The following is a 27,679-nucleotide window of genomic DNA, read 5'->3' as shown; positions in this document are numbered from 1 at the left end:
ATTCCCTGCTGAGCAAGGAGTCTGATGGGGGACTCGACCCCAAGACCCTGGGATCACGACATGAGCCCAAAGCAGACGTTTTAACCAACTGAGCCACCCCTGTGTCCCTCAGCTCAGGTCTTGATCTCAGTGCCCTGAATTCAAGCCCCATGTTGGGTTCCAGACTGGGTGTGGAGCCTATCTTATTAATATATATATATATGTGTATATACATATACATATACATATATATACATATATATATGTGTATATACATATATATATATATTAAAAAAGAAACAAGGGAAATTTTAATGATGTCAAGATTCAGTGATCTCCAAAAACAGTAAGAGGTCTTTCCATTTGCTCGAGTCTAGTTTTCGGTTTACCAGGAGTGTCTTATAGTTCCCCTCATAAAAGATTTTGAACTTTAAATTTAAACCTAGGGTTTTTGAATTTTGATTTTTACTACCATAGATTATTCTCTTCATTAGATCTCCAAATTGGTGTTTGTGTGTAAATATGATCTATAACCTTGGAATGGTCTGGGGTTTTCTAGGATTCAAAATCCAGAAGTCATAAACGATTCAAAAATTCAACTACCCCACAGTAAGTTTTCCATGGCAAACATACCATAAACAAAGTCAAGAGAAAAATGAGAAGCTAGAAGGAAACCTTTGCAACTCCTTATCACAAAATGCTCCTACAAGCCACAAAGAAGAAAACCACCCACCCGCCCGGGAGCACGGGGTGGGGGAAGAGAGGATATGAATAAATAGCTCTGTGAAAAGGTGGTCAACCTCACTTTGGAGTTAATCAGGAAAAGTACGCGGAGATGCCACTTCTCATCCCTCAGATCGGCAGAACACACGGCTGCTGTGTGGCTGCTGCGACAGTGGGAGAACAGATACTCGGCAGTGCTGGTAAAACCGGTCAGGAGGGAACCAGCTAAGTGAATTATGCTACACGCCACACAAGAAAACACAAGGCAGCTGTTAGGAAAAGGAATGAGGATACTTTTCACTGATCTAGAAAATTCTCCTCGAGCTAGCGCTCAGTGAAAAAGAAGGTGTTTGCAACAAGGATGTGGATGGAACTAGACGGTATTATGCTCAGTGAAATAGGTCAATCAGAGAAAGACAATTATCACGTGATCGCACAGATATGAGGAATTTGAGAAACAAGACAGAGGATCATAGGGGAAAGGAGGCAAAAATGAAACAAGATGAAACCAGAGGAGACAAACCGTACGAGACTCTTTTTTTTTTAAAGATTTTATTTATTTATGTTAGAGAGAGAGAGAGAGTGGGAGAACACAAGCAGGCAGAGAGGCAGGCAGAGGCAGAGAGAGAAGCAGGCTCCCCACCGAGCAAGGAGCCCGACACGGGGCTCGATCCCAGGGTCCTGAGATCATGACCTGAGCCGAAGGCAGCGGCTCAACCAACTGAGCCACCCAGGCATCCCCATACGAGAGTCTTAATCACAGCAAACAAACTGAGGGCTGCTGGAGGGGAGGCGGTGGAGGGCTGGGGGTGGACGGGGGTTGGGCATGAAGGAGCGCGCGTGATATAATGAGCACTGGGGGCTATAGAAGACTGAGGAATCACTGACCTCTACCTCTGAAACTAGTAATACATTTTCTGTTAATGGAAAAAAGCTACGTGCAGTACAGTATGTAGAACAGGCTACTGTTTAGATATAAAACCATAAAAATGAAAATACGTATTCGGATAAAGAAACAATGGGGGCACCTGGGTGGCTCAGTGGGTTAAGCCTCTGCCTTCGGCTCAGGTCATGATCCCAGGGTCCTGGGATCGAGTCCCGAATCAGGCTCTCTGCTCAGCCGGGAGCCTGCTTCCCCCACCCCACCCCGCCTGCCTCTCTGCCTACTTGTGATCTCTCTCTCTCTCTGTGTCAAATAAATAAATATTTAAAGAAAAAAAAAAAAAGAAAGGGCCTGAGTAGACAGGGAAGTGGTGATTTTTTTAGTTTTTCAGGAAGTTATCTCCACCCCCAACATGGGGCTTGAACTCACAACCCTGAGGTCAGGAGTCACGCGCCCCATCCACTGAGCTGGCCAGGTGCCCCCGTATTCCTTTTAATAGTTGATTTTTGAAGCACGTGACTATTACCTATTCAAAACTTTTTTAAGATTTTATTTATTTATTTGACAGAGAAAGATCACAAGTAGGCAGAGAGAGAGAGGGGGAAGCAGGCTCCCCACTGAGCAGAGATCCCAATGTGGGACTCCATCCCAGGACCCTGAGATCATGATCTGAGCCAAAGGCAGCGGCTTAACCTACTGAGCCACCCAGGTGCCCCACCTATTCAAAACTTTTAAACAAATTAATTCCCCTGGCAAATTAAGAAACCTAAGACATTTTAGCTCACCTATTTCACTTTTTACTTTTCCTGTTTAACTCACAGGGATAGGAGACAGCACTAGCAAACAGGAGACAAAAGGGAATTCCTCAGATGCAACCAGAATGAAAAGCGTACATCAGTGTGAAACTCAGGCCTCCATTTTCATTTATTTATTAAAAGTAATTTCTGTCCTTTACAATGTGTTGCCTCACACACACACGCACTCACACGCATACACACCTGTGCACACACGTGTGCACACGCACAGAGGACTTGAAAGGGACAGAGAAACAAGGATAGCCTCCAAATGTAATTTTTTTTTACAAAGTTTAAAATAGATTACATTTCTGTGCTTTTCAGTCATTATACAATGTACAGACATAATCCATTTAATAATGATTTATCTTTCTTAAATTGTTAAACAATGAGGATTTTCTATGAAAGAGTATACGTAAAAGCTCTCACTTTAGAAGCAAAGTGCTATTTCCTGCAGAAACCCACCTCAAGCATACGTTTTGTGTTTAGGTATATTCCTTGAGAAGACAACAGTAGCAGTGCCTAAGTTCGTTCTATAAAAACACCTGAAAGATGATTTTCAAGAGACTCAATGCGTTGTGCTCTCAGATAAAAATCCTAAGTCAAAAGATCAGTTCTTGTGACAATAACAGTTAGAACTGCGTATATATGGTAAAGATCAAAGAGGCCATAAAGAAATGTAAATAGTTGTGCTTTGGGGACTTTGTTTTTTTTGGTAAAGTTGTTTCAATAAATAAAAACTTAAAAAATGTCTCAGTGACTGATATAAAATAGACACGTATCAAGGATTTTCTATACCTGGCTTAGAGTTTAAAGGTGAAAAACACAACATCTGGCATCTGGTAATCCCAGGCTGGGCCAGTTGCTGACAGTCAGGCAAAGGGTTAGCAAGAACCAATCAGGGGCACCTGGGTGGCTCAGTGGGTTAAAGCCTCTGCCTTCGGCTCAGGTCATGATCCCAGGGTCCTGGGATCAAGCCCTGCATCCAGCTCTCTGCTCAGTGGGGAGCCTGCTTTCTCCTCTCTCTCTGCCTACTTGGGATCTCTCTGTCAAATAAATAAATAAAATCTTAAAAAAAAAAAGGAAGAAATGATCAAGTGATTTTTCTCCTCCTAGTAACATAAAGCCCGATCCAGAGGTAAAGCCAGGGCAAACCAAGTAACTAAACAAATGCCTAGCTTCCTTTCAAATTCTTAGACCAAACAGAGAAGCCATGCTACTTCTGTGAGGGTTAAAGAAAACCCTAGATGCTTTTTCCTTTCTTTTTTTTTTTTTTAACCCTCCACACAGTAACTGTAAAACTTATTTTAAAAACACCATGGCAACTGTTTATAATGACAGAGGACAAGGTATAATTTACATAGTAACATTGCTGTTTGTAGTTAGGAAATAAATGTCATTTAATGTTCAGGCTGGTCAGTTTGCTCTCAGTTTGCTCTTTCAGGCCTTTCACTTTGAAGGATGTATGACCTTAGGAATCAAAGTGAATTAGGAAAAAAAAAGATGACAAAATAGCAGATGTTTTAATTAAAGTCTTTTGCACAATAGCTTTAGATATAAAAAGAGTTTCTTCAAATAATTTCCTAGGGGTCGCTCAAAAGTATCCTTGCTGTCTGTGACATAATGAGCTGGAGTCCTTCCAATAAAATTAGAGAGTAATTTAAAATATATATTATAGTTTTTCAATTACTGTAAATCACTCAATAGTTTGTCGCATGTTAATGGAGTGAGAGAGAGATAAAAGGCAGTCCGCATTCATATTTGCAAGATAAGTTTACTTCAGAAGTCAACTGAATTCCTTGCTCATGTTCTAAGTATAGCCATTGTGATAAGACCTGGAAGAAAAAAAAAATGGAGAACAGTTAAAGCCAGGCATTTTACCAAGTCTTCCATTCAATAAGCAATTGTCTAGATTTCGACGAGCAAATAAACTACAGCACACAGATGGGCACTCTACCAAGAATTCAAAGTCAGTTTTAATTTAGTTGATATTATACAGAGGAAATCCAATTTACAGCAACGGGCAGTCACTGGATAGATTTAATTAGATCACTGATGTCTGGCCATAGCTAATTTTTTAACCATCAAATATACCTCCCACTTTATCCAGTCACATCAGCTCTAAGACCAGCAGATGTGGCATTTTTAAGGTGTCAGTAAAGGCAGCCAACGTCATTAACAAAAACATGTTGAGCCTATTTGTATCCTAGGGCTCCAGGACCGCGAAGAGGCAGAAGGATAGTATTCTTGTTGGGCTTGTCTCTTTAGAAGAGACTCCGTACATGAAACCAGAAAAATTTAGTAACGTAAGAATATGCTCAATCGTAAATAAGTGGTTTAAACATACACACACACACACACACACGTAAGAATATGCTCAGTCCTAAATAAGTGGTTTAAACATACACACACACACACACACACACACACACACGTAAGAATATGCTCAGTCCTAAATAAGTGGTTTAAACATACACACACACACACACCCCATAAATGATAATGTACAGAGAAGAGGACAATTGTAGGACCAGGGCAGGTCAGAAAAGATGCTCCAAAAGCTAAAACTGAAATAAGATGGGCAGAAATGATTGGAAAAAAAAAAAAAGGCAAGGCGATCAGCAGGCATTCCGGGCGTGGGGATGGTGAAGCAAGGACAAGGAGGTTAACCGGATTCTCAATGAGCTTTTCAAATTCCATAATTTACCTCACAGGCTGTGATCAAGGATTTATACAGGGAATCAGCTGGACAAGATTGGCTCAGAGGTCTCAGGGTGGAGAGTCTCACATGCCCAACTACAGAGTCATACTTCTTTCTATGGACTAGAGTCCTTGACGGCTCCCAAGTAAGAAGGGGCAATGATGAAACCAAACCAGAATGGAAATCCATCTGGCAGCAATGCAATGGAGCATTTGGGGGGTTAAAATAACTGGGGGGGGGGGCGGCGCAGAAATAGGAAGAGAAGGTAGGAAGCCAAACTGAGAAGACCATTTTGAAATTTAAAGGGAGCATAGGGGCGCCTGGGTGGCTCAGTCGGTTAGGCGTCTGCCTTCGCCTCAGGTCACGATCCCAGAGTTCCTGGATCGAGCCCCGCACTGGGCTCCCTGCTCAGTGGGGAGTCTGCTTCTCCCTGTGCCCATCCCCGCTGCTCATGTGCTGTCAAATAAGTAAACTCTTTTTAAAAAAAAAATACAAAAAGAGAGCACACTGAGGTGTACTGAGAGGATACTGCAGAGTCGGCCTCTCAGAAGACGTGACAAGAGATGATGAAAACAGCCAGCCATGACTGGAACCCTGATCCCTGACACATGGCAGGGACTGAGTAACTGTTCAGTTAAACGAATTACAAGATTTCAAGCCAGGATGACTGAAAGAATGATCTAACGGGAAATCTGGGAACTGGTTTAAAGAGGAAAGTTCGCAGTGTTCAACAAGGCGGTACCGTTCACCTTTATCACTGTACACACTTTGTCTCAGTGTTTCCCTGGGATCAGTTCCCAGAAGTAGAAATGCTGTGCCAGCCAACAGGTGTATTTTACATTTTATATGTGCTTTACACCATCGCAAGTCAGCAAAGGGAAGACAAGTGAATACAGTAGCAGGCACTAGCTCAATCAGCTACAAAGAACTCATTGTAGGGGGCGCCTGGCTGGCTTCATCAGTAGAGCATGTGACTCTCAATCCTGCGGTCGTGAGTTCGAGCCCCATAGGTGTAGAGAGGACTTAAATAAATTTAAAAAGAAAAAAAAAAAAGAACGAAACGTAAGCTTAAAATGAAATCTTAAAATGCACTTGACCTCAACGTATGCTTTTGAAGCCAGCTTACTTGTTTCTCTTAAAAAACAAAACAAAACTGGTACCAGCACCACTCACCGTGACCCTGTACACGTGGAACTCCCCCTGCCCAGCACCTCCCACGTAGAACTTTGGACCGCTTACCTAAGATATAAGCAGCCACTAATTTTTGATTCACACTCAAGTGCAAGCAGACAGGCACCAGTGACTCCACATCGCCCAGCGTGGGAAGCATCAGGGCACCGATGCACACCGCTCCCAGGAAGATGGTCAGCAGGCTCGGGCCAGAGGAGACCACTCTGTTCTCTGTCAAAAGACAAGAATTCCTGAGCTTGCTTCTAAAAGCGCCCCAAGACCAAAGTTCACTCACAGACACTGTCCCCACTCACCAGGATGCTGGTTTTGTCTTACTTCTCTGACTCTTTGCCCATCATGTCCATGCCATAGGGACGTGTCTGCTGGACTTATCTGGAAGCCCATAACGTCTCTGAGTCGTGACGGAATGGAATGTTGAAACGGCATTGTGAAGTCGCAAGTTCCTACTGAAAGGTCACCAGCCTCCCCCTCCCCCCACCTCACCCTCATTAGAAAGTGTCCGTGCATCATGTGTGTGTTTATAAAAGTACACAAGCAGAATTTTTAGAATGGGCTAGAAATGAAAATGGAAAGCCAATGGATGGCTTGTGTCTTACTCCACTCGGGAGCCTGCTGCCTTCTGAGAGTGTCTTTAGGGAGACAGGTTAACCCAGCTGTAGCATCCTGCTACCATTTTTGAAAATATTTAAAAAGCAGCAGAAAAGCTCTACTTGAAGGTTTTAAAGCTACCTGTGGGGTTGCCTGGGTGGCTCAGCTCAGTCGGGGAAGCGGCTGCCTTCGGCTGGGGTCGTCCTGATCCCAGGGGCCCTAGGATAGAGCCCTAGCCCCATGCTGGGCTTCCCTGCTTAGAAGGCAGTCTGCTTCTGCTCCTCCCCCCTGCTCGTGCTCTCTCTCTCTCAAAAAAATTAAATCTTTTTTTTTTAAGATTTTATTTATTTATTTGAAGGAGAGAGAGATCACAAGTAGGCGGAGAGGCAGGCAGAGAGAGAGGAAGCAGACTTTCCACAGAGCAGAGAGCCCGATGCGGGGCTAGATCCCAGGACCCTTGGATCATGACCTGAGCTGAAGGCAGAGACTTTAACCCACTGAGCCACCCAGGCGCCCCTCAAAAAAATTAAATCTTAAAAAAAAAAAAAAACCTACCTATAAAAATTCTTGTTCCCTGCTCTATCCCATTTACAGCAAAGGAGGAAGCAGAAACGTTAGCTGGTGGGAGTTCTGCTAAATGAAATAAACCAGCCACAGCAGGATCAATACTGCACGATTGTACCTCCCTGAGGAATCCACAACACAGTCCGACTCAGAATCAGAGAGCAGAGCGGTGGTGACCAGGGACTGGGGGTGTGTTTAAAATGTGAGTTACTGATCAGGGGCATAAAGGCTCAATTAAGCAAGACGAGTAAGTTCTACAGCTCTGCTGTACAAAACCGTACCTATAGTTAACAATACCGTATTGTACACTTGAGCATTTGTGAGTGGGGGAGATCCCATGTTAAGTGATCTTACTACAATGAAAGAAAACTTAAAAAAAAAAAGAAAGAAAGAACAGTAGCCGGGCTATGGTCCTACAGTGCTTGCTATGTGTGTGCAATGTTCACATCCGTGTTTTTAAGAAACCCAGTAACAGCATATTGTCATATAGTTTTCCCACTACCCTTCTGTCATTAAAAGGAATAGCCAACAGCAACACAATCTTGTGTTTTATTAATGAAATAACACTGTTCATTTCATTATTAAATGCAGCTTTTCTAAATTATTAATACCTTAGCTGTTGTGCGAACTTTAATGGAGCCTTGCCAAAGCCAGATAGGTGAAAACAAATTCAAATTTTCTAGTGATTATTGCTTGAGACGAAACAACAGCATAAATATCAAAAAACAAGTCTTATTTTAGTTCGTGAATGAAGTAGCTTTGTATTTGTACTTGCTGCAGAGATGAGCTTTCAAGCTTATCTATTTGCATAGATACTTGAAATTTTTCAAAGCGGAAATAAATGGCTTTTCTTCTGATACTACAAGATTGTTGTAAAAATTGTATCGAGCTATAGAAAACATAAAGGTTCCCAATCAGTCTCACCCTCCTAGAGAGAACACTGTTAACAGCTTGGTACAGCTCCTTTCAGATTTTATAAATACCCACATAAACATGTTTAAAAAAATGTTTTTTTTAACATAAGTGAGACCATAATATGCCTACTATTCTATAAACTGTTTCTCCTCTCAGAAATATATACGAGCCTCTTTATAGGTCAATGCATAACCATCTATCATTCCATCAGAACCTTGTAAATAAATGTCTGCCTGGCATCCCATCTTATGAATATTCAAAATTTAATCCAATCCCCAACTGATGGACTTTTAGGTCATTTTCAATCTTTTATTATTATAAACAATAATAAAGAGTGTAATTTTCTTAAGCCAGAGGGCACGGACTCAAAACATTGCATAGAAATAGCAGTTCATTAGTAATGTAATTAAGACAAACCCACTAAGATTCAGCTGCATCTTTTCAAAACATCTTTTTAATAACATGGGCTTTGGTATTTTGTTAAAGTATGCTTTGTGGGTTTCTCTTAAATTTCTGTTAAATGAATATATATATATATATATATATATATATATATATATATACATAAATGTACTTATGCACATAGACAAGGTCTGGAAAGTAACATGGAACAGTTACATAAGCAAATTTGTTAAGTGTGTGGGATTGTAGATGTTTTCCTTTTTGAATTTGTTACTGCTATGTCTTTTATAGTACAATCAACTCGAGAAGAAATATCTCATTTTCTTGCCTTCTGATACATTTATAAAAATACATTTATAAAATCTAAGTGTTTCACGATCTAGCCTCTGACCACTTTCTGGCTGGTTCACAGAGACCCCCAACATTGTCATACTTGTGATATGTCTAATAATCATTTCTCTAAAGATGTGCAAAAATAATCACATTTCAAAACATCCCCCCAAACAATCTCAATTCATTTCAACATTTTAGTTCAAAGACACTTAATGAAAAAAAAAAAACATAGAATTTTACATACTGGAAACCACATGTTAATTTACTATTCATTTAATAAACAGAAGTGAAAAATATCACTTGGTCCACATGGATTAAATCAGGCACCATTATACTCTATTAACGAGGAAAACGTCCCTTGGTTTCCTGCCACACTATTAGAAACATGGGGGTAAACTCCTTGCAAAAAGGACATGTGGGCCAGGACATCATATGGGGGCTCTACTGTGGCATCGCCCTTGCTCTGAAGAGCGGCCAGAGCCATGGAAACCTTGTAAGACAAAGCAAACCAATCCAACGGACCCTACCAGACGAGGAGTCCCGCCCTCCTAGTGAAACCCACGCACATGACTCTGTGCAGGGGGCACTCTGCTCAAGGCCAAGGACAGTGAGAATTAACCACACAAATAAGGTGCTAACAGGGTGCTTGTCTTCACTGAGCTTCCTGACATGGACGGCTGAGAGAGGTTTTTTCCCCCCAAACAGAAACCACCTCATTGATTTATCTACTTTTACAATTAGAAGAATTCTCTAATATCCTTCAGATATGAAAGGTTCACTGTCCAAGGAAAATAAGAATAAAATGCTCAATTAATACTTGTAATTATTTAGCCTTTTAGGATTGCTTTTCACCTAAATTCTAATGAGTTGTAAAATAAAGGGAAAAAATATAAAATGAAACTTTTAATCCTCATTATTGGGGGAGGGGGACTACTAAACTGGTCTGTTAAATACAGAAATGAGCTGAGGGCCATTTTCCTTTAAAATTATGAATTTACATCAAAAACCAAAAATGCTCATTGTATGACTTTTCTTATTCTAGAGGAGGCATCTTTAGGGGGGAAGATTCCATTTCCATAAACATGTATAAGCCAACTTCCCAATACTGACCAGAGATCACAGTGACATTTACCAGAGGCTCTCTTTCAGTTTCAAAAGATGAAATTCTGGTCCTATCGGTCAGTCACAGTTGCTGGGAAGCACTCTACTGGCTACTATAAGAGTCTTGAGCACAGTAAATCAAAGAGCCATTACTCCCTGTGTTATCCAAATAAACACTAAGATGAACAAACTGATAGGGGTCTGTGAATTAATGGAATGACAAGTAGATTTGTTTTTAATTCCTCATAGATAATGTTGCAATTTCAAGGACAGCTGCTATCACATTCATATATCACTAACAGAAAAGTTTCCATGTTTCTCTATGGAAAATTTTATCTTCCTCCTCTTAGAATGGGGTTGGAAGGAGATAATGAGACGTTAAGAGGGAGGAGGAATGACGTCCAAACAGTTGCATATGAGGATAGTGTCAATGTTGAAAGAATATATCATAACACTTCTGAATATCTAAGCTGGGAAGGAAATGAGGAATGGAGAGGGATTCAATTAATAGCCCACAGGGGATATTATAATCTACTTAGTTTAATTAACTTCAACTTTAATGAGATTTTTTTTTTTCAAAATAATATGAACAGTGCACCAAGCTTGGCCTATTGCCAAACACAATCTTTCTCCTTCTTCGAACTAATTAAATGAGAAAGGATACGGGAAAGTCACAGAAACAAAAGTATGTAATTGCCAAATTGGGCTAGCCTTCGAAAGTACGGGGCGGGGGGCTGCATTCTTGGGTCGACACATTTCAGAGGCGATAGCCACGCTCGCCCTCTCCTCACAGCCGAGGCGGCCGAGAGCTTCTCTCCCCATTTCAAGTCCAGCTCTAGGCCTCTTGCTCCATTTTCGGTACCTGATCTCTAGTTCGGTTCCGTCCTGAAGTAGTTAATTAGGTGAAAAGTGGCAGATCATTTTTCTAGTAATGATTCTTAGCTCCCTGGTGATTTTCCAGTTAGAAATGCGTTAAGAGCGCCAATGGCCTTTAAAAGCAACCCCAAAACTACCTGGTTGAAAGGACTGCTCAAAAAATAAACTTTCGGTTAAATGTTCCTTTATCCTTTTTTCCTCTTCTTCCTTTTGTTCTTTTGCAGATGGGAGAAGAATCGCCACCACCTCTTTCCTTCCTAAAGCCTTCCTCTGGCTTTGCTCGGAAACTTGGAGGCGGAACTTGTCTTTTACACCATAGTGACAGGATTGAACATCTCTATGACGGATCACACTGAAAACATTAAAAAAAAAAAAAAAGGCTGTTTAGATTTCCTGGGGCCTGTCAAACAGAAGTCAGCCCGAGATTTCATACAGGAGAACATTAACTAACTGTAACCAAATGCTCAAATACAGAAACTTGCTAAGGAGGCTTAAAAAAAAAAAAGTCCCAGCATAACCCAAAAGGAAATGGGTGATTCTAAAATATTTGATGAAAACACATACTCTACAATATAAAATAAAAGTCTGAAGTAAAAGAATGACAGGTAAAGACAATTCCTTTTAGCAAAGACATTGATTCCCCCCTGAGATCTGCGGGCAGCAGTGGTTACCGAATAGGACACAAGAGATGCTTTCTTCCCCCACGAAAGTCTCCTGGATTTCTACTGCCGCTCACACCTAGACCCAATACTGAAAGTCTGTGCATGCAGGTAAAAACAAGCAACTAAATAGTAAGTAACCAGTACAACCAATGCTACAGAAGGCTAACAATGTGCTTCTGTCTTCCTCTGAGAAGAGCGTAAAGCACTTGCAATTTTATGAGAGCAATCTACAATTCTGTTGATCTTACCTCATTCTTAATAGAGAACACAAACCAATTAGGTCAAAGATAACGCATTTATTTGGCAAGAGACTACATTTCTTTGGAGTAGTTCTTGCTTATTGTGTATTGAATGAAAATCTAACGAAACCTGCGAAAGCACATCCTGTGAAGATATATCATTTTACGGCTATGGGAGGACAAAACTGTATTAAGAAAAAAAAACAAAAAACAACCTCTGCTTCTCGGAAGGTTTCAACAAAGGTAGCTTAAATTAAGAGCTGGTCCATGGATCCATCTGGTCAACACTAGCTCCAAAGTGAAAATTAAATATGAACAGCTTGAACAAACAATCATTTATCTGACACTTAATTTCTGACGAAATTATCTGGAAGAGCTCAGATAACCTTTTACAGATGAGTAGTTACACGCCTGCTTCCTGTTTGTAGAGATTAACTTCCAGGCTTATTAGCGAGATATTATTTCAGATGAACTTCTATTACCATTGTTCTGTGAATGTAGCAGTGTTAGCTTCCCAAATGTCACTATAATATTATAGGATGTCCCAAGGAAAGCTAAATTCCCTGTTATAGCTAGAGAAATTTAAAGGAATGAGTTAGAACTTGACCTTCGTAAGCGACCCCCGCTGTGGCTACAAGCACAACTGAGGAGATGTTCATGGAAACAGTAACACGCCCATCCGCTCCAGCATCATGAAATATACTAAGGATTGAATCGACCTATTTCGAATATTAGGGGCTTCTTAAGAATTGTGAGGGACTGGGTCGCCTGGGTGACTCAGTCAGTTAAGTGTCTGCCTTTGGATCAGGTCATGATCTATTTCAGGGTTTGCTTCTCCCTCTGCCCCTCCTTCCCCCCACCCCTAGCCATCCGCACTCGCTCTCGCTCGCTCACTCTCACTCTCTCAAAAAAATAAACAACCTTTAAAAACCATAAATAAAATTTTAAAAAGAACCGTGAGAGACTAAAAACTTCCAGCAAAAATTCAAAATGTAAAAAATGCCTAAGGGGGTACAGCTTCAAGAAGAGATCCTTTTCAAGTTAAACACATAAATACTAACACACTTAAAACATGTTACCAGGAAGGGATTTTTGACTTACATATCCACACAACACTGAGGCTTTACTGCACCTGCAGAATCAGCGACAACATACTTATTTGGAGTAGTACACAAAACTGAAAGAAAAAGTCACAATGGCCATTAGTGGTTTTTCTTTTTTAATTAGTTTCTACAAGTAAACAATTAGTAGGGACCAGTTACAATCCATAAAAGAGACCTAGGAGACTCACCTTTGAACTTTAAGGCAAACTCATAGGGATTATACAGAGTCAACACCTGCTTATGTGTTGACTGGTCATCTGCATAAAATATTAGCTCCGTGGGAAACACAAAAACAGGAAGATTTCCTTCCACTAACTCTGGCTGTCTTTTTTGTTGATGCATTGGCACTGAATCGCCCTTGCTGCAGCTTCGGTTTTTATAGTCTCAAATCTAGTTGGGACTTTTCTTAAGTCAGTTAGTTAAAAACTCCAAAGCATTTTGGCAATCTAGAAAGAGAAGAAGAGAGAAGGAAATCGAATGACACCTGTTTTCATTTACTGTCCCTCCAACAAAAAGCATGTTCAGCTTGCATTAAAACAGGTCCCCGAACCATTTAAAGATGCCCTTGGACTTTTCCTCATGGCTTACTTATACAGCTTGTTTCCAACTATGCAAAGAAATTTACACATGCTCCTTTCACGCTCAAGCTTTCAACCTATGATAAATTACATAAATGCTTGGATAAAGAAGTCTTTCTACCTCAAATTAATCACCCTCTTTCAAGGAGATGAGATCAAAGGGCCATCACTCTTTTTAAAAAGTCGGATTTCTTAAAAAGTAGAATTTGTCTTGTCACAACTGATTTTATGTGAGCTAATCCAAATTCTCAAAGGCTAAAAAATAAAAAGCAAAGAAAGTTTCTGTGAGTTCTGGGAGAAAAACACTTTTACACTCTTTTCAACAATGCCTTGGTGCCTTCTGGCAGCATGGGTGGGAGAGTTCTTTTCATCTTTTTTTCCTACCAAAAACCCACGACAAGAAAAAATGTCTTGAAAGGAAGCCGAATATCCAAACTTAAGGAGTCCTTGGGAGTTTTCTATGAAAATTCAAAGTCAGTACGTAGGCTCTGCCATGCCACAAGCTCTGTGCCTCCCCTCCTGCGTCAAGCACACAGGCTTCAGAGCTATTTTCTTCCAACTTGGAGACCTTTTGTTGCTGTGTTTACTTCCTCATCTAATTTTAATCAACAACATTCTTATTTAGCTAGTATCCTAAGAATGTGGCTTCTGAAAATGCCAAAGCTAAAACAATCTGATCACAGAAAAAGTCTGATTTTCCCTCTGTAGATGACACCTTTAAAATAGGCCAGACACCATTGCAGACTTTGTGTTCAAGTTCCCACACCTTCCAGGAGCGCTGTAACACAAGATTCAACTGCTGGGTTCCGTTTGAGGCCCTTCCAACTTTTATCAAATGAGATACTGTATAATCAAGTAGGCAAATTTTTATGTTCTTTCCGCTGAACACCTGTTACAAGCCAGGAACTCTGTCAAGAGCTGTGCAGATACAAGGATGAGTAAAGCACAGGCCCTGCATGCAGAAGACTCAAACAGAAGGGCCCCTGGGTGGTGCAGCCGGCTGAGGGAGCGACTCGTCGTTTCGGCTCAAGTCACGATCTCGGTGTCATGAGATGGAGCCCCGCATCGGGCTCCACGCTCAGTGCGGAGTCTGCTTGGGATTCTCTCTCCCTCTCCCCCTGCCTGTGTTCTAATAATAAATAAAATCTTAACAAAAGACTCAAATCTAACCGATGAAACAATATTTAAGCTACCTCTATTACAACGCATATCATTATCTATAAAGCAGCGGGGAATCAGAAGATACATGAATAATTCTACCTGGAAGAGAGGCAGGGAGATGACATTTGAGGTAGTCTCTAAAGCAAAAAAAAAAAAAAAAAAAAAAAAAGGCAGGAGCGCCTGGATGGCTCAATCGGTGAAGCGTCTCCCTTAGGCTCGTGTCATGATCCCAGGGTCCTGGAATCAAGCCCAGAAGTCGGGCTCCCTGCTCAGGGGAGGGCACCTGCTTCTCCCTCTTCCCGCCTCCCCCTCTCATGATCACTCACGCACTCTCTCAAATAAAATCTTAAAAAGAAAAAGAAAAAAAGGCATTTACTTCTGTGTTGGGGGAAGGCACAGGTAGGCAGGCACAGAGGGACAATGTGCAAGTGAGGGACAATGCTGGGGAGACCATAATCCACAACCTGTCCCAGACCATCATGCTGCTATTTCCTATCCACGTACCCTACAACATGCTCACATGTAGCTCATGACGGGGTGGGCTGGGTTTGGGGGCTTTTTTGATCGTGCCAAAAGAGCCTATTGACATTTTTGTTAGTAAGAACATGTAATATGTGTATCATTCATACCAGATCACAAACTTTTTATTAATTACATATACTGAATTAATTAATACATGCAATGCTTTCAGCACTCACTGTAGGCCACGCAACGTTCTAAGTGTTTGCTATGGTTATTAAATTAGAAAGAGACAGAGACAATAATGTCAGCAGGCCTCCTGCCACAGCCCAGCATTTCCACTCAAGCTAACGAACTCTCCGCTCTAATACAATAAAACAAAGATTATTCTGAAAAGCATCTGTTATGAAGTCATTCTAATTTTGAGTTTTTATTTGCGACATATTTCTCTCTCTCTCTTTGTTTTTTGTTAAGGGCCATACACATTTCTATTTGGATAATGTGCTCTCAGAAGTTTGGTATAATTTTTTCAAGAGAAAATAATTAGCTCTATTACTTTCTTAGTAAGCTTGGTTTTCAGAAAAACAACATCCGAGTTTGCCATCACTAAATAGTATTCAACACCTCATTCTAAAACATTAGGACGAGAATGTAAGGGCACCTGGGTGGCTCAGTGGGTTAAGCATCTGCCTTCGGTTCAGGTCATGATCTCAGGGACCTGGGATCGAGCCCCACGTCAGGCTCTCTGTTCAGCTTCTCCCTGATCCTCCTCCCGGTTTGTGCTGTCTATCTCAAGTAAATAAAATATTAGAAAAAAAAAGGACGAGAATTTAGCTTAGGATAAAAGGTGGCATGGCATCTCTAATTTCTGAGAAACAGTTTAGTCAATAAATATTGGTAAAACCAGTATCAACCTGAGGAGGGGGGTTGAATTTACCCCTTATTGCTCACAAAATTCCAAAACTTTATTAGGGTAAATTCCAAATGGATAAAAGTTTTAAATGTAGAACGAGAAATCCATAAAACACTTAAAACCATAGGAGATTTTTTTTTCTTTTCCAATCTGAGTCTTTCTAGCAACCAGCAACCAAAAAATATTGATAAACTCAACTATCTAAAAACACTTAAAAATGCCACATGGAAAGAAAAAAACAAAAACAAAACAAAAAAACACACCCGAAACCAATAAAAAAAAAAAAACCAGTCTACATAAAGCCAAGGGAACTTTTTCAATCATAAATTAGGTCTAATTTCCCTACCAGATATACCAGAAATATAAATTACTATGAAAAGGCACTCAACAGAAGTAAACAAATGCTACAATATTTCACAGAAAAGGACAAACTGTTTTTAAAATTCCCAGAGGAGGGGGAACCTCTCACAAGAGAGATACACATTGCTACTTGCCAGATTGGCGCTCAGTCAACAACTTTTGGGAGCCCGTAGTGGGAGCCACCAGGCCTGTTCTGCAGGTTGCTGACATGCTGACTCTACCTGCCACGAGTAACACCTGTGCCCTTGGACCTGGAGATTCACGATTCTACTTCTAGGAATTCAGCCGGCATAAATATTTGTCTTGTGGGATGTCCCGAATGTGTAAGAGTCTCTATTCTCAGTACTGAGGAGTAAATGACTTAGGGGAGGCACACAGAACAAAGCTTGGCACTCAACAAGGGTTAGCTGTTGTTGTCAAGAGTCAGAGTAGAAACTGCCCAACTGTCCCTTAAGACGGGGGGGGGGGGGTTTGGGGGGATGTCACGTGATAAAATAAAATACAGCCATTCGCTGGGAGGCCAGGAAGCTGTCAGAGAGAAAAGGAGAGCTCTCTGTGTCGTGTAGGTGTGGACTGACAGTCAAGTGCAGTACAAAGTGAGAAAAGCAGGGCGTGATGTGGTGTTGAGGATATCTGTGTGGGAGGAGGTTGTTTCCGGGCTCTGGGTAAAAGATCTTTGGAAGGGGGTTCCCGGGTGGCTCAGTCATTAAGCGTCTGCCTTCAGTTCATGATCCCGGGGTCCTAGGATTGAGAACCGCATCGGGCTCCCCGCTAGGTGAGGGGCCTGCTTCTCCCTCTCCCACTGCCCCCTGCTTGTGCTCCCTCTTTTGCGATCTGCCAAATAAATAGAATCTTTAAAAAAAAAAAAAAAGATCTTTGGAAGGACAGCCCGGGCTGCCCCTGGAGAAACTACCTGAGTGGCTGGCGACAAGGTGACAGGGCAGTTTCCTCGGGATACCTTTGTGTACCTTTTGAATTCTGAACCCTATGAACACCCATTCAAAAGGTGTGTGTGTGTGTGTGTGTGTGTGTGTGTTTAAGTCAAATTAAACAATAACTCCTCCAGGGCCAATTTTGGAAAAGGTGCCCCAGTTTTGAAACTCAAGCAGGAATTTAGAAACAATGTGTGAAAAAATCTGTTAATTTCATTTTCCAATTCATGATCCTTTAATAACATGGAAAGCCTGAAATGATGTGTTAAATACCATGATTTCAATTCTTTAAGCTCCTCTTGGATGCAACAGAAACTCATTACACTGAGAAAAACAAAGGTTTAGCAGGACTTGCAAACTGTGGGAAATGTGCAGCTGTTACAGAGGAGGAGGACATGGTTTATAAATCTGACTGGGCAGTCAAAATTAACCACACAGAACAAGCCCTGAACTCTTCCAACCTTAAGGGGAAAGTTCATTGGCACAAGTCAGAGTAGAAATTTCGCTAGTTTTACATAACGGCTTAGCAGAATTATTACTCTTTTCATTTTGAAGCTTTCTCTGGACGAGCTGAATATATACACTTTGCCCCACGAATGGTGATTAAGTAGGCTGTCCATTCCCCCGGCCACTGTTAAAGAAGTGTTTCATTGGTTCTTCCCAGTTTATTCTTTTTTTCAATCCCTGTTCCCATCTCTCATTTATCCTGGCTAATGGAAATCAGCCTCAGGTCACCAAGCACAATATTAGAGATTCTGTCGAAAAACATAACAAAGCAGAAAACCTGCCTCTAATGGATGATCTTCTGGAAACCAACACTTTCTCTTTGTTCCTGTCCATACTGCAAAAGGACAGAGTGTAAAAATTCTGGGAACAGATTATATACTAAGCCTTTGGTAAAACCTTACTCCAAATTGGTTTATGAGGTTGCTTTCCAAAAGTCACACACACACAAAGTCGAAGAACGTGAGCTCCCAGCCTTCTCATTTTACTGCTGAAGAAAGCAGGCCCAGTGACAGTTAAAGGACTTACCCAAGGTCACACAAAGTGCTGGTGGCAGATCTCTGGGCTCCAGACTCACACTTCCCTAAACGGTTCCATCTCCTGTGTCTCATTTTCAAAAGTCCTGCCTCTGATCCTGTCACATTGTCACACATGCCCTCATCTCTAGAAAGGTCCCTGCTTTTCCAGAGGCATTCTCAAAGGAAGAGCCACAATTCAAGTCTTGATACATGTGTTTCCTTTTCAGTTTATTTATAAAGAAAAACAATTGAAAAATAGTTTCACTTACCAAGTTGGGTGTGCTTTCTTTTCCTGATTAGGAAAGATGATCTAGGACTGACAGTAACTACCTATGAGAGCATTAGTAAACAAGGTTTATTCTGCATTCTACCTGTCTGGGCACCAAAATGTTCCTCATTCTTCAAAGCCTCCTTCAAATTCCCCCTTGGTGGTCTTCTACTTTTCTGATCTACATGATCTCACTAATTTTATTACATTCTCTCTTCATGTACTTCCTGCATTGATGGAATATTCTGACATTTGTTTTGTGTGGGCTCATTTGGACTCCCCAGACTTCAAGCACCATGCCATATTGTTTTTCTGTGGCGGTTTTTGGTTTTTTCTCCTCCGACATAGACCCAAGCTTGGTATTAGGCACTCAGCAGATACCGAACTTGCCAGCTTGCCTACAGGTGCTTACTAATAACGGTTTCCTCCATCAGGGAACACTCCTCCTCCTCACGCCTGAACACATTTTGTCCAAAAAAGACAGGAAAAGGATCCCAATTAAAGGAACGGTCAATCTATGGTAGCTGCTTACTGTGGGTAAGTAGAGAACAGAGAATCTGCACCCCTGGCTGCATCTCCCCTCCCCGCAGCCCTTCCGTTTCCCTCTCCTCCTTATTAGCTCTGGCTCCCTCAGGGCCCAACTAGGCTCCAATAGAGCCCGGACCTCACAGAGACACAGAGCGGCTGGGAGCTGGTGATGCGGCAGCTGCCTTGTCCGTTTGCTCTGTACCAATGGCACAGAAATGCAATCGTGAACGCAATTCGAAAGAAAACCTTATGTGTGTACACCACCTTGTGACGAGTTTGCAAACTACTCTCTCCCTCTCACTCTTTCACACACACACACACACACACACACACACACACACACAGCCCTAAACACATCAAGTCCTCACACTCCCCACCATCAGTCCAGGGAGATTAGTACCCCAACGTGTGATCTTTTTTTTCTGTTTTCCTCACATGAGATGGACCAGAAGGAGAAAAAGATCAGACCTGGAGATAAATGGGAGTTTCGATACCTTTGTTCACCAGATTCAAAATGGAGATTCAAAACAGAAACCACTTTAAAGGCCTACTGTCATTTACCCTACCCCCCTTTTTTCGGAAAGAGGGGGTTGCAAGAAAATCACATGAAATGAGAGGTCCTTGGGGTTTCTTGTGCTGCAGTGGTTTCAAGCTTTAAACAGCTAAGGATCATCGCAGGTCCAGCTTCCCCAGGAACTGGCAACCCATCTGCTGGGCTCCTCCCTGCCATTCCCAGCCTCTTCTGTTTACTCTGATTACTCTCCACCTCTGGGCCAGCTCCCTTTTATCTGGGCACGAGGACTATCTCCTTTCTCCATACTTGGTGTGGGCAGCCAATGGCCAGTGAAATACTAAAGAGTTAAGAGCAATAAGTTCTTGGGGCGCCTGGGTGGCTCAGTGGGTTAAGCCTCTGCCTTTGGCTCAGGTTGTGATCTCAGGGTCCTGGGATCGAGCCCCGCATCGGGCTCTCTGCTCAGCTGGGAGACTGCTTCTCCCTCTCTCTCTGCCTACTTGTGATCTGTCAAATAAATAAAATCTTTTAAAAAAGAGCAATAAGTTCTTCTGCTTTAGTCTATTATTCAAACCTCTCTCTCTCTCTCTCTCTCTCACACACACACACACACACACACACACACAAAACCTCTCTTCCTTCCCATTTCATCAGCTCTGCTCTCTTCCTCTTTAAATCTCCGGTACCATCTATTAGGATTTTGAATGGCTGGTATATTCCTAAAGTCAAGTCTTTCAGGGGTACCTGGGTGGCTCAGTGGTTATAAACCTCTGCCTTTGGCTCAGGTCATGATCTCAGGGTCCTGGGATTGAGCCCCACCTCAGGCTTCTGGCTTAGTGGGGAGCCCGCTTCTCCCTCTCCTGCTCCCCCTGCTTGTTTTCTGTCAAGGAAAATCTTTAAAAAAATAAAGTCAAGTCTTTCACAAGCAACGTTCTAATGTCCACTTTATAGGTTCAATCATTCATTGTGTGGTATTAGGCCATTTGGTTTCTATACAGGTCCTAGGTTTTTCGTGTAATTTGATGTCTTACCAATGGAACTGACCTGCTACAGGTCAGTGATGACAGGCTACTATCTACTCAAGGAGGAAAAGTTAAGCAGTATGCATTTTAAGACTTAAAAAAAAAAAAAAAACCAAGGATATCCTCTAGCAGCATCAGTTTTAAAAGCATTTTTCTTTAAACTAGTTATTTCCTTTGTTTTACAATATCTCAGGGTCTTCAGGTATTTCAAGATGTGTAGTTCTCAAAGCAAAATCCCTATGAATTCATTATATGAAATGCATGTTGTGGAGGACCTGGGTGGCGGTCAGTTAAGCGGCTGCCTTTGGCTCAGGTCATGATCCCAGGGTCCTGGGCTTGAGTCCTACATCACATTGGGCTCCTTGCTCAGCGGGGAGCCTGCTTCTCCCTCTGCCCGCCACCACCACCCGCCCCCCACTTGTGTGCTAACAAATAAAATCTTTAAAAATAAGAAAGAAATACATATGTTGCTACCCATGGCCCTCTCCAGAGTCTTAGAATCACAAGTTCACTCACGGAACTTTAACTGAGCACGTATTATGTGCTAGGCCCGGTGCTGAGGAATATAGAGAAAAAATGAAAACAATTTCTCAGCCCTTGAAAATTTCAGTCTAGCAAGAAAAACAGATATACATGGTAATTAGGATAAGATGTGACAAGTGTTAAAATGCTGATAGATAAGAAAGCTCTAGGAGCATAAAGAAAGTGCCAGGCTGCCTTAAATAGAAGTTTGCAGTAGGAGTGGGGGGTGGTGAATTCCAGGAAGAAGATGTGTAGATGCATGAAAGGGACTCTTAAGATGAGCTTTGGCACAGCACATGGTTAAAAAATAGCCTGTATGGAGGAGTGGCGAGAGATGGTGAAAAAATGCTGTAAGCCAAGTTTGGGGTTGGAGACTTGCTTCTGGGTGCCAGTGGTTCTCAAAATGTGGTACTGAACCAGCGGCAGCAGCTTCACCTGGGAACTGGCTAGAAAAGCCAATTCCTGGGTCCCAGGCTAGACCTACAGCCCCAGAAGTCCTGGGCGCGGGGCCCAGTCATCTGTGTTTTCACAAGCCCTCTGGATGATTCTAGGGCATGCTGCACCTTGGGAACCACTGCTGTGGGCGATGGTTGGAAACTTCTGAAGGGTTTTAAGCAGAGACCGGACTAGAGAAGATCCGAAGTGGGAATCTGACCAGTTAAGCACAAGAGTGGACTCTGGAGCAGTTACAGGAAAAACCAAGTCACCCCCGAATCAACGCGGCATGAAGTGAGGGCCTAGACGAAGGCCATAGGAATGGAGAGGAAACCGATTTTAGAGAGGTTTTACAGGTGGCCCAGATTCAATCAGAGGACTCGGAAATAGCTATCTAAGGGTTTTCACATAAAAGCTGTCACCTTGTCGAAGGTAGCAACCACTAGGAGTTTTAAAAAAGGAGTGCTCCACACAGTCCCTAGAAAAAGGCGGAGATGGAGGACAAGGTCTGTGCTTCCACAGCGTCAAAAGCAAAGGGTGCCCGGGCTTATTCACGAGTCTTCTTGGTCAGCTTGGCCGTTCGACTTCTCACAGGCAGTCAGTCAACCGGCATTCATATTAACATAAAAATGTTTTGTGAGGGGTGCCTGGGTGACTCAGTGGGTTAAGCCTCTGCCTTTGGCTCAGGTCATGATCTCGGGGTCCTGGGATCGAGCCCCGCATTGGGCTCTCTACTCAGCGGGGAGCCTGCTTCCCCCTCTCTCTTGGCCTGCATCTCTGCCTACTTGCGATCTCTGTCAAATAAATAAAATCTTTTTAAAAAATGTTTTGTGAACTGGGTTAGCGTGAATCAATCCTTGAGACTGATAATTTCAGGACGCGCGTGCAAAATTAAATCTCAAATGCCGCGAAGCTGAAACAAGGGCATGGGTTCTTGGGATCTAACCAAGGCACGGCCAAAGTGAGCGCCTGCTAGAGCTTTCTTTTCATCCTCATTTCATCTCGGATCACACAGCCCACTTAATTCAGGAAGAACCTGGGATGAATGAATCACTCTGCTATGCCCCAAAGGTCAAGGAAGTCAGGTGTAATTGTACTTTCTAATTTGGGAGGCAGGATTCAGCTGAGGCAATCTTCAATTTCCTGACTGAGAGGAGAGAGGGGTCCAGGTCAACCCATATGACTAATTTACCTAATGAGAATTTTGCAGGGCACAATCCCTATTTCTATTAGGGCTCTGAATAGCTCTTGTGAAGGACTGCGTGTTCTTCCAGCTGATACCAATAACTTGGCTTATTTGAGTCTCTTATTTTGTCCAAGAGTATTCCCCAATCAAAAACTGCCCTGTTTTTATGGAATTTGAGAGCTATGAGGGACCCTGGAGATGAAAACAAAACTTTCATATTACAGATGAGGAAACAAAAAGCCTCAAAGAGTAAATCACTTCATCTATTTATTGTAGGACAAGATTCTCTAGAATACTACAAGGCAGCAGAACAAGATTCAGAGCAATGCAGATCATCTGCCCATTTAAATTTTAGACAATATTTAAAATGCCTCTATTTTCCATTTTAAACATTAAAAAAAAAACAAAAAGAAGAGTAGCAAATTACTTACTTTATTGGGCTATTAGAGGATGGGGAAGATTTTCTTGTAGTTTCTTAACTCTAGTTTCTGAAAAACAATTAAGGGGCACCTGGGTGGCTCAGCTGGCTAAGCCTCTGACTCTTGGATTTTGGCTGAGGTCAGGATCTCAAGGTCCTGAAATCAAGCCCCACCCTGGGCTCCTGCTGGGTGTGGGGCCTGCTTAACATTCTCTCTCCCTCTTACCCCACCCTCTCAAAAAAAAAAATAAAAAATAAATGTCAAAGCTTCAGGAGAAAACAATTAAAATTTTAAAAAATTTGGGAAGAAAATGTCATGAACAATTCAAAGGGAGAAACATGCATTATTTTATAAGCTATTCTGGTTTTGGTCTTCACCTACAAAGGGGTAGCTTTATACTAAATATTGCCCATTACATCTAATTATATATTACATGTGAAGAGAATCTATAACCACTACCCCTTACAGATTTAAGAAACTCCAAATTTTCAAATATCCTGGTACCTGAGTAAATCTTGTATTTTGAGAGTTCTAGAAATTCTTCAGAAACTAGTTTAATCTTGTATCCTGTTGGGCATGTACACGTGAACAACTTGAAAGGCACATTTGGCCCATTTCCTGTTTTCCAAACCTCCCGTTGCTTTCTACCACAAATATACAGTAATCTAGAAGTTGGTGTCCACTCCCTAGTCAATATCCTGTATATAGCATTTTATAGGCAGATTTCCAAGTACTTAAAGGAAACATAGAGGAGATTTCCATCATCAAGTATATATTAAATTCCAGGTGCTCCCTGGCTGAAACAGTAGACTTTTCCCCTTCTCTCTGGAATTCGCATTAAGAACGCAATGCATTCCAATAGAACAGGGCTGCTTTTTAAGCAAGAGCCAAAGGATCCCATTTTCCAAGTTTGGGGCCATCTCTTTATTTCCCTCAAAGGTCAAAAAATCCGGGACCGCTTTCATGTACTATTTTGCCCTCTCGCTCCCCGAGGTGAGGTCTCTTGGATTCTACTGGGGCAGAAAAGCAACTTCAGTCCGGAGGGGGCAGACGTCAGTTTACCCAGAGGGGAAGCCACGGAACATTGAAAAAGAGCTGGAAGGCTGGAGATGAGTGTGAACCGGTCCGTCCTAGGACTGGCGCTCCACCTGATCGGGCCCTGCCTTTCCAGCCTTCGTCCCCACACCGGCCGGCTCCATGTGAAACCGGTCATGTGAGCCTGTTTACAGCCGAGCAGCTGGTACAACCATCAGGATCCGTGCGGAGGTACAGGAAGCGGGACGGATGCAGGCCACGTACCCCTGCCACCCCCCGCCACTATTCCACGAAGGCGTTCGCTCTCCCTCTCTGCCTCGCCACCCCACTTTCACCTCCCTCCAGCCATCCCGGGACGCCTCGCTTCAGCTCCGCCGATTTCCTCCCAGTTGCTCGCCGGGGGAGCGGGGGAGGGGTGGGGGGGGCGGGTACCGGCCGGGTTAGGAGAAGGAGGAGTTAGGGCGAGGACGGTGTCACCCCATATGGGGAGTCAGCCTCCCTCCCCTAGCCCTCCTCGCCACATCCGCCAAAGAGCTGTCCCTGGAGCCTCATCCCCGGGGCAACCGAACTCTGCCGGGCGGGCACCGGGGGGATCCCGAGCCTGCTTGCCTCCACCCGGGCACGGCAAAGGCGCGCACGGGCCGGCCAGACCCTGACGCCGGGCTCCGCGGGCGGCGGGGCGGCTGACAGTCAGAGATGGGGCAGAAAGGGCTCCATCTGCCCGCTCCCCGCCTCCCACCCGCAGCCGGGCGCCGCCGAGCCCCGCCGTCAGTCACAGAGCCAAGCTCCGGGGCTGGGTACGGCTCGTTCTCTGCGCGGGGTCTCTCGGCAACGTAACTTCCACGTCTTCCCGAAGTCGGAGGAAGTGGGTGACGGGACGGTGGGGGGGGCTCTCACCTCGGCAACACCGGCTCCTCGGAAAGCAGCTGCCACTGCTCCTCCGGTCCTTTGTCAGCGTCTCTAGGCTGCACTGCCTGCTGGGATACCGGAGGACTCAAATGCCACCTCTCTCCGCCCTCGAGGATGAGCTGCGGCTGGGGGTGGGTGGGAAGAGGGAGAGGAGGTGGAGCGGGGGGCGGGGCCGGCCCGGGGGCGGAGCCTTCTTGCTCACCTGGCCTCTCGGGTTTTCTCCTTCTCCGTGATCCAAACTTCTTCCCGCTGTCCCGGAGCGTTTCCTCCTCTGCCCTCTCCTCCCGTCCCCTCCCGCCGCCCCTTGAGGAGACCGGAGACCCTCACTGAGGGTCGTTCCTCTTTGCACTTGTCGGGCAGTCATTCTCGGTTCCCTCCTCCCCCTTCTTCCCCCAGGCACGCGCGCGCACACACGCACACACGCACACACGCACACACATGCATACAGGGCGTACCCAAAGCTAGTTGACTGGACCGCCCAGACATTGCTTATTAACCACCTTTCTCCACTCCCTCCTCAGGGCTGCAGATTCTGTGTCGGGCCCCATGACTTTTTGCCTGGAGCTGCGCGGTAGCCTCGTGGTTGGGCTCTCTTTGCTTCCACGCTTGCCTTTGTCCACACCATCTCCTAGATGGCAACCAGAGGGATTTATCTAAGATGTACAGGTGACCTCATACTTCCCCGCTTAAAACCTTTCAATGTCGGGGCGCTTGGGTGGCTCAATGGGTTAAAGCCTCTGCCTTCGGCTCAGGTCATGATCCCAGGGTCCTAGGATTGAGTCCCACATAGGGCTCTCTGCTCTGCAGGGAGCCTGCTAACTCCTCTCTCTCTCTCTGCCTGCCTCTCTGCCTACTGTGATCTCTGTCTGTCAAATAAATAAATAAAATCTTAAAAAAAAAAAAAACTTTCAATGCCTCAGAAATGCCTCCAGTCCCTCGGCATGGTATAGAAGGTCCTCTGTAATCCCCTTCTGATGCCCCCAATACTCTAACGCCATAAAACTAGGCCTCTCGGGAAGAAGGCGGGGCCAGCGACCAGGCTGCCCACCCCAAATACTCCCCCTTGAAAGTAATGTCCACAGGCCCCTTGGAATAGCATTAAAGCTGGAATATTCAGAATGAAATGTTAATGCTCTCCAGAAAGCCACATGTTCCCTCCCTACAAGTAGAAGGCCCCAAGAATTACCCTCGATTGCCCCCCACAAGCAATGGGCTGCAGGTAGATCACCCTTGGGCTCAGGCTTCTGGTGCCTTTGCTCCTTGATTCCCTGCTCTGTCTTTGGAATACCTACCTGCCTTTCAAGGCCCAGTGGAAATGCTACTTCCTCCAACAAACCTCCCAGGATCTTCCATGAGAACTATTAACTCCAGCTTATTCTGCTTTGCAGTTCTTCCTGACTTAGGTAATCACTACTTGTGTGATCTACCATCCTTTCTCTTCTACCTATGAATTCCTCAAAGCGACCCCTGGCTGCTAGCACACACTGTCTAGTCCAGAAAAGGCATCCGTATAATCGGCAGACATGAAATGCTTCAGCTACATGGTATCCAAAGCCCTAAGTAGGCCGGGAAAGGAGCCCAGGCCAGGCTTCAGCAGGAACATCTTCATGTTGGCCCAGCCACATACCATTTTGCAAACACAAACTGGTTAGACAGCAGAGCATTGAGATTGCAAAAGACTCAAAGCGTGGACTTCCCTTGCAGGTCAGACAGGCTTGTGGTATAATATGTGGTTGTGGAAAATGTAACTGGTACAGTTCACATGAGAATCCACTGTAGACAGATTTCATGGTGACACAGAAAATAACCAAGTCTCTGGGGGCGCCTGGGTGGGTTAAAGCCTCTGCTTTTGGTTGGAGTCATGATCCCAGGGTCCTGGGATAGAGCCCCACATCCAGCTCTCTGCTCAGCAGGGAGCCAGGTTCCTCCTCTCTCTCTGCCTGCCTCTCTGCCTACTTGTGATCTCTGTCAAATAAATAAATAAAATCTTTAAAAAAGAAAGAAAGAAAGAAAAGAACTGAGTCTCCAAAGGCCAGAAATATCTCCTCCATCAGTAGGCTGTGGATCCCTATTTGCCTCAGGCTACCCTTGGGCTCCGGGTCTCCTCAGGCCCTATACCCCAGGTTACAAGGTATTCTTTTGTGAAAGTAGGCATCTTGCTTTGTGTTGTTCTTTTTTTAAAGACTTTATTTATTTATTTGACAGAGAGAGAGATCACAGGTAGGCAGAGAGAGAGGGAAGCAGGCTCCCCACCCAGCAGAGAGCCCGATCGATGTGGGGCTTGATCCCGGGACCCTGAGATCATGACCTGAGCCACAGGCAGAGGCTTTAACCCACTGAGCCACCCAGGCACCCCGCTTTGTGT

The 27,679-nt window shown here is 43.7% G+C and overlaps 1 protein-coding gene across 1 annotated transcript; it reads right to left on the bottom strand.

Annotated features, from left to right (window-relative positions):
- Nucleotides 1-2,485: 2,485 nt before the first annotated feature.
- Nucleotides 2,486-25,499, bottom strand: MOSPD1 (motile sperm domain containing 1). The gene is made up of 6 exons (XM_082717670.1): nt 25,303-25,499; nt 13,243-13,500; nt 13,053-13,128; nt 11,188-11,402; nt 6,320-6,481; nt 2,486-4,214 (listed from the first exon to the last, which is right to left on the bottom strand). Exons 2-6 carry the CDS (start codon nt 13,394-13,396, stop codon nt 4,183-4,185), a joined length of 639 nt encoding a protein of 212 aa, XP_082573796.1. The 5' UTR covers nt 13,397-13,500; nt 25,303-25,499; the 3' UTR covers nt 2,486-4,182.
- Nucleotides 25,500-27,679: the final 2,180 nt, after the last annotated feature.

Source organism: Mustela nivalis (assembly GCF_964662115.1).
Source record: "Mustela nivalis genome assembly, chromosome: X".
Classification (NCBI taxonomy): domain Eukaryota; kingdom Metazoa; phylum Chordata; class Mammalia; order Carnivora; family Mustelidae; genus Mustela; species Mustela nivalis.
The sequence above is the reverse complement of the archived record's forward strand: the minus strand, read 5'-3'. Positions and strand labels throughout refer to the sequence as shown.

Excerpts from the sequence above, each read along its gene's own strand:
- MOSPD1 (XM_082717670.1), bottom strand. The coding sequence starts at position 13,396 with ATGCATCAACAAAAAAGACAGCCAGAGTTAGTGGAAGGAAATCTTCCT. Across the intron at positions 11,403-13,052 it reads CCTCAGTGTTGTGTGGATAT|TGTGATCCGTCATAGAGATG; the intron begins GTAAGTCAAAAA and ends TAATGTTTTCAG. Across the intron at positions 6,482-11,187 it reads TGAGCAGTCCTTTCAACCAG|AGAACAGAGTGGTCTCCTCT; the intron begins GTAGTTTTGGGG and ends GTCTTTTGACAG.